This window comes from Etheostoma cragini, chromosome 20, assembly GCF_013103735.1.
Source record: "Etheostoma cragini isolate CJK2018 chromosome 20, CSU_Ecrag_1.0, whole genome shotgun sequence".
In the NCBI taxonomy this organism is placed as follows: Eukaryota; Metazoa; Chordata; class Actinopteri; order Perciformes; family Percidae; genus Etheostoma; species Etheostoma cragini.
Window position 1 is genome coordinate 3,132,325 of NC_048426.1, and position 11,221 is coordinate 3,143,545.

Genomic DNA, 11,221 nt, shown 5'->3' on the forward strand with positions numbered 1-11,221 from the left:
GTGTGTAGGTGAATGTGTGCGTGTCTGAGTGTGTGTGTATGTGTGTCTGTCTGTCTGTCTGTCTGTGTGGGGGGGGGGACGCTGTAACTATCACAGAACGCTGCGCGGTTGGCTGAGAGTTTTATTCAATCCGAGTACAGATGTTGACTCGTATTACTCGTATAATACTTGTACTCGGCAAAAGTGCTTTATCCGTACCGGATACTCGTTTCAGCCGATTACTCGGCTCATCCCTACTTATAACTGACACTGACTCTGAAGTGCGTCCCCAGGTGGTGACAAGTCTCACACATGTTACCAGAGATGTGGTACACCCACAATGCTTTGAACACTTCTCCAAGTTCAGCACTCTCCTCAAAGCCATAGTGCACCTCATCCACGTGACTCGTTCCTTTGCCCACTCCACCAAAAATGAATGTCAGGGGAGGCACATCTGTCGCTCTACAGAGGAAGAGTTCTTGAGGGCCAAAGTGTGCATTGTGAAGAGTCTTCACAATGAGTGCTATACAAAGTGTATCAACACAGGATCCAACATCTTCATGCAGCCTGTGGAAATTGCAACCTATCATGAACCAAGATCAACTTCTTAGTGTGGGAGGTCGGATTGGACAGTCAGATCTGAGCACAAATGAGACTCACCCCATCATCATTCCTGGACAATAGCAATTCCTCACGCTACACACTCTAAACTATGGGCTGGGATGTTCTCTTGCATGGGCTCAAGGGCAGTTAACAACGAGGTCATTGAAGCAATGAGTACCAGCAGCTTTATCTTTGCAGTCAAGGGCCCAGCAAAGCAGATCTGCTCTGACTGCGGAACTAACTTCATCAGCGCCTCTTTTGAGCAGGAGATAGACAGGACTAATCGGGTCTTCAACAGTGTGGAAGAGTACCTGGACACACAGAGATGCACCTGGGTATTTAACTTGCCCCACGCGTCTCATATTGGTGGTGTGTGAGAACGAATGATTGGCAATGCCTGCTGTATTTTGGACTGCATGCTGCTTAAGCAGAGGAGGTCTAACTTGACACATGAGGTTCTGACCACACTCACGCAAGGCTGCAATCACGAATGCTAGACAGCTCATACCAGTGTCATCAGATCCAGAAACACCTTATATCCTCACCCCAGCCATGCTCCTGACTCTCAAGACAGCTTCTGTACCTCAGACGACGACAGGAAGCCTGAGGTACAGGTCTTTAAAGACCTAAAACGGGGAGTGTCATGACGCTTGAAAATATGTCTTCTTTTCAGCAGTTTAATGTGGTTTGTTTATCTTTGTAACCATAGTAACGTAGTACTAGTGCATGTTGGGAAACAGGAAGTAAAATTGACGTGCGGTAATCAGGTACAGGAGTGACTTGCGGCAAGTTGGCGAACAGGGCACACAAAACAATTTAAGCTCTGTTTGTTTGGTCCCAAATTCAAACTGAAATACTGCCAGTGACTAAAACACATGCTGACTACACCTCACCGATGGTGTTATAATGCAATGTACGGCAAGAATACCAATAAAGACAATGCCGGCCGTCAAGAGTAAAGACTTCCCTCCGCTCAAGACTGCAAGCCCAAATGCTAATGCGGGAAACAAGTTAGCTTTCCACAGCTTTACTGTTAGTGCTGCTACCCCTATGGATACATCAAAGCCAAGCACAGCTAACTCCACCAGCACAAGATGCCCACTGAATGTCACTCCAACTAAGCTAAGAAACTGGTGACAGAGACTGAGCCTTCCCTTGGTGATGTTTTAGCTGCCATAAGGAACCTGGACAACAAGGTGGGAGACTTTGGTAAACACCTTAAAGAAAGCTCCGAAATGGTTGCCAGCAATATACAGCAAGTCGAGCTGAACTCAGTCGGACTCACTGAATACACATCCAAACTGGGCTTAATTAAATCATAAGAGTCTTCCTGGATTTTGGCCGCGCTCCTATCGTCTCAATCATTTGGTGTAAGGTGGACAGAAAAAATAAACCAAGTCAGTCTTTTTCCCGTCTTGACGCTCCAACAAATTTAAATGTGTTTGATATTATCATAAGTTTTAATAGTGCGTTCCATTTACCTCGGAACCTAGAAGCCGAGTCGTATGTGTTCCAATTATAAGTCGGATTTTCATTGTTTCCATTAGCTTTAGCCAGGTTAGCAATGCCAGTTTATCACAATGCATTACCTAGGTTTCTGTGCATACAAGAGTAACAACATGTCCACAGATAAAGATTGTGTACAGCTTATTTAGTGAGACACAAATGAGACAGAAGGGCTTATAACTGTCTGTTACTACACAACTGTTTCCCAGAGCTGCCATGTTGCATGTAGCAAGCGTGGTTAAATTTTTCTAATCTAATCTAGTTTTAGTCTTACAACGTGTGACCCTGCAAGATCCCCAGTCTTTACATATCATGACAGTCTTTAACGTTAGGTGTAAGATGATTGTTTTTAGATATGAGCTGATGTCAGACTGTAGTCTTGTCAAAGTCTGTTTATAGTCTTCTAGTGTAAGGTAGGCATTAGTATATTTATATATAATGTTTTCTTCCTATCCGGTCCAAACCTACATTAAAAACTAACTTTATTTCAAAAGTGTTAGAAGCCTTTTGACTTATTTGCTGATTTACAAAAAACAGCTTAATGAACACATCATGGTTCTGAGCAGAATTTATGTTCAGGTATACAAGAATATGATGAGCTACATTTTTTCCATTCTAGATTGATATCTTGTATTTGACAAGAACTGTTGAGACCTTCACCAATTAGTTATTTTTCTATCGCTGTAGATCTACTGTTACACTGCAGAGCTCCACCTTTAGGTAAACATTGTCATATATGGTGATTATTGTATGCATTATTGTATCCATTATAGCATTGTGCCTTTACACTAAGTTCTACACATTTAGTTTTTTTCTGTACCAATAAGTCACTACCATAGTGAAAAATAAAAAAACTCACCCATGATGGGATCACTTATACTTATGCAGCAGGGAATGTTTCCAGGTAAGCAAACTTTGGTGATCAAGCAAACTTCTCTATCTAGCAAACATATGCTTTACCACACTGCATCTAAACACTGCAGCTCCATGATTCCAAAAGAAAAGAGATCTGAAGGAAAAACACATGAAATTATTCTGAGAGTAATTCACGTCTAACCAGCTAACAGTCTACATTTGCAGCCTGCAGGGTAGCAGGTGAGATCAGCTGCGCTCCGCCTTTTTTGAATCTGACTCTCAGAGGATTCAGGCCTGCTGAAACAAGACCTGCAACAAGCTAATGCTCCTGCAGCCTCCTGGCTTATTTATACTACATACGCTGAGAAATGTGTGTCAACAACAATGTAAATGCGGGGAAAATTTGGATATTTTACCTAACCCCTGCACATATATGCACAAATGGAATTGTGCAACGGGTAAGTACTACTTACCAAGATATGATGTTGAGGAGAAGCTTTGTCAACAACTGCTGTGATAAATTAGATTTTCTGTTTCAACTATTAGTATTGCGATGTGTTTCTATTTTCACCTGCTCTTTAACTCCTGCTAAAATGTATTGCATTTTTATAAGATGCATGAAACAGTAGATTGCAGCACACGTAGTATAAGGATAGCATTAGGATTTCTTAAATTTCTAACTTTTGTATGATTATCATGGATGTTGAGATTCCCTAATGACTATTAGAGATAAAACAGCACAGAGCACGGTTCAAGTTAAGGAGATAAGTCTTTTAGCGCTTTTAATAGTTTTGCTATCCCGGCCCCTAAACTTCAGAAAAACCTCCCTGATTATAAACAGTGAAGCTGTGTACCTCTTTTATCCACCTCTTAAAAATCCCTTTTATATTTTTTATCAATTCAAATATTTATTTTGTTGTTGTTTTCATGTGAACTTTGGCTCACATCTAATGTTTTATTTAATATATTTACTGTTTTTATGTTTGTTTTTTCTGTTTCTGTTTTACTAGTGCATGCTATGCATGAATCATTGATGGTTAGGAATTGTACTTTTTTTATCAACTTCGTAACCTTCTTAAAAATAAAGTGCCTTTTATTATTATTGGATTGGTTTCACCTGATCATAACCTAATGAAAATGTATTTTAAGTGGTGTCACAACAAATCAGATTTTGTGTAGAAAGAACACTTCCTAACCCTGCTGATGCAAACACTGAAAAGACTTGACATTCACACACGGTATGAGACATTCTTTCATTAATACCACTTGATATATACACGGATTAAACAGGACTTTCTACAAAGCTGGCTAGTCACAAGGGCATTGGGCTTACATCATCCATTCTGCACACTGTACCAGTTGGCAGTTGAGAGAGGAAACAAGGCACATGTCTCTCTCTCCCAACCTAATCAGCTGCATTGTCATGAGCTGAATGTACAGTTAAACCAACCACACGTTTTTTATTAGATTATTTTTTCTGGTGCATTTTTGGCCTTTATTTTGACAGGACAGCTGAAGATATGAAAGGGGAGAGAGGGGGAATGACAGCAAAGGGCTGCAGGTTGGAGTTGAACCCAGGCCCGCTGCATTGAGGAATAAACCTCTAATATATACTCTCTACACTCAATACACTACCAACTGAGTTATCCGGGCACCCATTTTGCCACGATCTCTGTGATGTTGCATTCCAAATTTAAATGTTTGATGCTGGCAATTGTCATTTCAGACCAAATCAATGTGAACCTCCTCCACCAGTTTCACATCCATTTCTCATTATTCCCAGTGTCCAGGGTTCCTCCATCAGAAGCTCCGCTTCACATCCCATCCACCCGGGTCTCTCAAGGCTTCCTTTATCCACCTATCATCCCACCAGTGTCTAGACTCCATCCAGGGGATATTCCTATATCCACAGCCTCTATACTCCTTATTATTTAACATTGCAATACAGTCTAATCACCAAAGACTCTAACGTATCAACCTATTATGCACCATGTTCATTAAACTTATGTCACTCTTAAATTAACTGATTCTTATCCCAATTTAAGTGCCACTTTTCCTCACCAGAGAATCAGCTTTCGCAATTAACCAGGTCTCACTAACATAACAGACCACTTTACCAAAAGAGATGGGAACTACACTACATTAGAGATTAAGCAGAAATCTAAACCTTTCCACAAATGTCCAACATACTGTGAACACTGAACTTGAGAGCTAATCCCACGTATGTAATAAGAATAATCCAGATACACAATACCATCTAAGGTCAACATCAAAAAGACCCTACTAGAGTCTTTTTCTCTAGACAACACAACCTTGCAAGGTTACAGGGGCATCCAAACCCTTCTGTGCCAACAGAGGCCTATGTTATCTATCACTTACTTTTGTTTTAGCATTTTAACATGCTAAAAACAGCACAAAGTACTGCCGAGGCTGGGAATGCCATCAGTTTTGCTGGTATTTGGTCATAGTCATTGTTTTGTTTATTAAATGTAAAAACGAGTTCATATTTTCTAACCACTTTAAGTACACACAAATATTTATTTTCTATCTTTTCTTTAATAGCACAGGTTACATTTTGCATAGAACAGAGAATATTTTTTGAACAGATAATCAACGCCTATAAAATAGAACTATTATCCCACACTCCTGGTGTGGGAAATTCCCACACATCTAAAAGTGAATGTTATGGAAGAACAATTTCCTTCTTTTCACGTCCAATATCCAACTAAACAAATTGGATATATTTAGCAAACTAAACTTCTGTATGTATGAAAACAGGGAAAACAGGTAATGGCAATAAAATAATATATGAATAACAAAAATAAAATAAATATAGCCTCGCAGTATAAAGATATTTCTCAAAACATACAAACAAGCCTGTCTGAACGTCAACAGTAATGTGACCTGAAAACGGCGAGTAGTTCCTTTTTTTTAGTCATTGTGCATATGAACAATATTAATGGGCTGATCTGCTAACATTATGGTTACCTCAAAACTATCAAGCAAATAGACGCTACCCTAGGATGCTGTTACGTGAAAATGATTTAACGTCATTGCTCATTCTACACACAATTTAGCAAGACAACTAAACGCTGAGGAAAGAATACTACATTTTTAATGTTGGTTTTGAGCAGTATGCATCCCCACTAACCTGGGAAGTGTTTACAACAGTAACGTTAAAACAGTAACAACAAAACAGTAACATTAATACAGCGTTTCAGAGGAATACACACTGTGTCTCCTGCAGTGGGGCGTCAGAGGCAGAGGGACCGTCACTGCAGCATTTGCTAACATTAGCTTCTTGTTTCATCTGGGGTCTGATAAACGGTAAATTTATCAAAGTCAGTGTGCCGATATACTGTAGCTGTAAGTGCAGTTGTACAGCCTCAGAGGGGGATAGAGATGCTGACTGTTTGCCTGAGATCAGTAGACCAGACTGCTCTGCAGAACTTTTATGACGTTTCATAAAAGAGCTTATGGAGCGGCGGTGCAGGTGTTATGGTTGGGGTTCAGCTGGCCGTGAATTTTGTTTTATTTTATTATTTTTACTACATTTTTCTGTTGTCCTGTCCTGTGCTTGTCTGATGTTTCTTTCCTCTCTCTCTCCTGTCGGAAGCCAGCTGATTACACATACCTGCCTCCCATTCGCAATCTTTGATCCTTGCTGCCACACCTTCCAGTCACCATCCGCTCCCGCCGCAACGTGCCATTTTCTGGACTAGTCCAAATTTTAGCAAAGACCTCAGCCGCAAAAATTGACCCACTTCCACCACTAGGTGGCGCTACAGCAGAAAAACCGCGTTTGGCCCTATAACTTCTTTCGAAATTAAAAAACCTTATATCCACGCGTTCCTTGGATCCAGATAAATCTCGTGATATTAGGCCACGCCCATTTCCACTTAGACTTTTATGCGTGAAAAATCGAGATTTATCGAAAACCAACTTTGTTGAACTCCTCCTAGACCGTGCAATGAATGTGCATTAAACTTGGCACATACCATCTTCAGATCAACTTGACAGAAAGTTGTATAAAGATTTTTTATAGAATAAAAATTGCTCATTTTACGGCCAAACAAATTTGTGTAGCTAACTATGAAAACATTGTCTTTGCCATATCTCGGCCAAGATAAATGCTATCAAAGCCAAACTTTACAATATTCCTTCCTATGACCCTCTGAGGCTCTGAAACTAATTTAACAAACATTGGCCACTAGAGGACGCTACAAATACAACAAGTATATATCTCATATACCGCTCATCCAATTTTTACAAAATTTGATGGATACCATCTAGGCCCACTCCTGATGTTGTTCTTACAGTAAGGTACTGATTGGTTTAAGTGGGCGTGGCCTATGGGCCAATGTTTGGGTTAATCTATTAAACTACATTGAATTACTCGTAATTTACAGGACGGATGTACAGTGGGTGCCAAATTTTAGATTATTCCATGGTATGAACCTCTAAGCAGGTAAAACATATGCCATGCAAATTGGCCACTAGGTGGCACTACAATGACGTCAAATGTGTTTTTGCCTATAACTCCCACAATATGCATTACACATTAAATATATTTACATCCACATCTTCACTGAATCAAGCCGAGTCATCTGATATAGGCCATGGCCATTTCTGCTCACAATTATTTTCGCAATATTGCGACAAGTGCAAAACCAACTTTTTCTCGTCCTAGGTTGTGCGACAGATCTGCACAAAACCTGGGTTGTAGCATCTCCAGATGGCCCTAACGAAAAGCTGTATAAAGAATTTTGCTACGTTAACGCGTGCACATTTGACAACAAAGCAAAACTCTGAATTAAGCTACCAAACGCATATCCTGTCACATCTCAGCCAAATCAAATGGTATCAATACACAACTGTAGGGGATTGTTCAACATGCTTCCCCGATGCTCTGTACTACTACTGTAATTTGGTAAAGCTAAGCTATTTGGGAGCGCTATAATCAACATTTGTTGGTTTTGTCAACAAAGTCTATGCATTTAAATGGGAAATTTGCAATTGCAATATCTCTGCCACAAAAAATGCTATTGATACCAAACCAGTGAAGCTTGTTTACCATCCCGCTTGGAGGCTCTGTACCACATTTGGTAAAGAAAGCCATTTCCTCTCTGCTTGTCCGGTTCGGCCAGAAGTCTCGTTTGCTGTTAGATGTCTACCTGTCTGGACCGGACGTGACCATTCCTCTGGGGGCACTGGTCGACTCCGGTGCCGACGAAAGTTTTATAGATATCAAACTTGCCTGTCTGTTCTCTGTTGACGTCACCATCGCCCACTGCACTCCCCCACTCCCCACATGAACTGGGCGCAGGGGAAGATCACAGCCTGTCATTACTTGTGTTTATTGTCGGCGCGAGCCCCCAGTAGATTGCCTGCTCCCACCATTACACCCAATCCTCCTGACCTGTCCTTGGTCCCCGCTGAATACCACAACTTTGCTTTGGTGTTCAGCATGGACCAAGCCACGTCCTTGACTCCCCATCGTCCTTACGACTGCTCCACAGCCCTCCTTCTGGACGCCCCCTTGCCCTTGAGCCGTTTGTTTAGGCTGTCCGGTCTGGAGAGAGAGGCTATGGAGCAGTACATTAAATACTCACTCGCCTAACATATTGACTACCGGTGGCTCAACGCGATCACGGTGCAGAACAAATACCCTCTACCGCTCATGGATTCCGTCTAAGAGTCCCTCTCCCGGTCCACCGTGTTCACCAAACTCAATCTTAGGACTTAGGAACGGATACCACCTGGTTGGGATCCGGGAGGGGGATGAGTGGAAGACCGCGTTATGGGTATTATGAATATCGGGTTATGCCTTTTGGTCTCACTAACGCTCACGTTGTGATTCAGGCTCTCGTCAACGGCGTGCTCCGTGACTATCTACACCGATTCGTCTTTGTCTATCTCAACAACATTCTGATCTTCTCCCGTGACGCAGTTCAACACGCCAAACACGTCCGGTTGGTGCTGCCGCGGCTCCTGGAGAATAGACTGTTTGTTAAGGAGAAGAAGTGTGAGTTCAGCGTTCCCTCAGTACAGTTTCTTGGTTTCATTATTGTGTGTGGGGAGTTACGGGCGGACCCAGATAAAATTCAAGCCGTGGTGGACTGGCCCACACCCGCTTCGGTTTAACAGTTATAGCGTTTGCTTGGCTTTGCCAATTTCTAAAGACAATTCATCCGCAACTATAGCTTTGTGGCCGCTTCACTTACTTTCCTCACCTCTCCTTCAGTTCCTTTTGTCTGGTCTCCAGAAGCCGCTGCAGCCTTCTCCCTCCTTAAGTCCTTGTTTACCTCTGCCCCTATCCTCACTAACCCTGACACTTCCCTTCAGTTTGTGGTGGAGGTGGACGTATCCACCACAATCCGGTCAATCGGTGCATCTCTAGTCCTTAACCCAAAAGGTATTACATTTACAATGACACAAAAACAGAAAAAAGCAACACATTTAACATTTTAGTCTATTAAACAATGCAATTAAAACCTCTATGTCATTCAAGAAATTTAAAAAATGAATGTATTTAGTTTGAGTGTTAATTAGTAACAACAGCTATTAGTGGATGAATCATTTTGAATTAAAAGTTTCATAAAACCAGACATCAAACACCAAATCTTACAGATTAAGTAACAGGCCAATTGACAACCAGCTTGTGATATTTAGAACTGATTATATAACTCACACAGGCTAAAAAAAGGATCAAAGGATCAAATGTTGCTTCAAATGTTCAAAAACACCCTGAAAGACAGCAACTTAATTAGCAAGAAGCATTTATTACCTCCTCCATCCTCCATCTCTCTCCCTGTGAATGGCTCTTTGTAATATGACTCATGTCTCTGAGGGCAGGGCTTCAGTTTAGCACAATAAACCAAATATGACGTCAAAACAAAAGTGACAAAAGGGAAACAAGACAGAGCCAGGAACTTAAGCTTCTCTCCAGAGTGAGGAATATAACTAAGGCCTAATAATGGTTATTATGTTGCCACAGTAACCGAGATCCAACACTGAAATCAAGACATAGGCCTTTGTCTTCTTCCAGTTGCATGACCTCATACTTTTCTCAGGGCGAGCAGAGACCAGAAACACTAAGCCTTCACTTAGTGTCGCCTTGGTCCCGCTCCATGTTCTGTTATGCCATGTTCAAACTGCTACACTGCAGTGCCCTGCTACGTCCTGCTGTGCCTTGTAATGCCGCACAGCGTCCTGCTATGCCATGAACTACTACAAAGAACTCCTACAGACTACTAATTTTTTCTATTTTTGTTATTTCCACTCTTCATCCTAACCCCAACCGGCCCGTCAGACACCGCCTACCAAGAGCCTGGGTCTGACCGAGGTTTCTGCCTAAAAGGAAGTTTTTCCTCGCCACTGTCGCACTGTTGCTTGCTCTGGAGGAGACTACTAGAACTGTTGGGTTCTTGTAAATTCTGGAGTGTGGTCTATCTGTATAGTGTCTTGAGATAACTCTTGTTATGAATTGATCCTATAAATAAAATTGAATTGAATTAGTTCACACTGAATGCGTGTCGAAGTTTTTCACTTATCTATGAAAGCATCACTATTGCTATGATAGCCTAAAACTGAGAACAAAGCACAACAAATAGCTGCTCTGGTTTTTGAAATACTTGCAAAAGGAATACAGTACTACAGTAATCTTATTAGAAGTGGAGAGAGACTGACCCTGAAGCAGCATGTGGACATTGTCGATGTCCAGGGGGATGGACCCCCTCTCCACCAGATCATCTCTGGAGTCAAAGTCTGACGACATACTTTCTCAATCACAGCCTCCCGGCAACATGGCAACACTCTGGAAGAAAGAGGAAAAAGTCAGCGTTAGTGCAGTCCAGTGTAGCTTGAAAAATTAAGTATAATCTCTGCTGGTCTAAAGGCTCAATCACGCTGTGTTGAAAGCTATGTTTCTTAAACTGACCAAATTATTTCCTACCTATCAATTCATTTAGTTGACAGTCAACACAAAAAAATTAGATATTTTTATTATTTATTTCATGAATCACTTTGTTTGCCAAACGTGTGATCAATCATGGTGGCATTGTTGCCATAATTACAAATGCAGATATTAATAACATATTCTCTGGAATACTTAAAACATGACAATATAGATAAACCACCATGATAATAACTTAAGAGCTGCGTTTGAACACTTTCAGACCAATTCAGATTAAAAGTATCACCATCCATCCATCCATCTTCGACCGCTTATCCGGTATCGGATCGCGGGGGCAGCAGCTCCAGCAGGGGACCCCAAACT

The 11,221-nt window shown here is 41.4% G+C and overlaps 1 protein-coding gene across 1 annotated transcript in view; it reads right to left on the reverse strand.

Moving 5' to 3' along the window:
- Positions 1–10,753, reverse strand: part of LOC117936251 (nesprin-2-like) — a 208,747-nt gene extending 197,994 nt beyond the window's left edge. Inside the window, exon 1 of the mRNA XM_034859128.1 lies at positions 10,633–10,753. Within this exon, the coding sequence (XP_034715019.1) occupies positions 10,633–10,720 (88 nt within the window). The 5' untranslated portion in view covers positions 10,721–10,753. The remainder of the gene's footprint in view (positions 1–10,632) is intronic.
- Between the last annotated feature and the right edge of the window lie 468 nt (positions 10,754–11,221).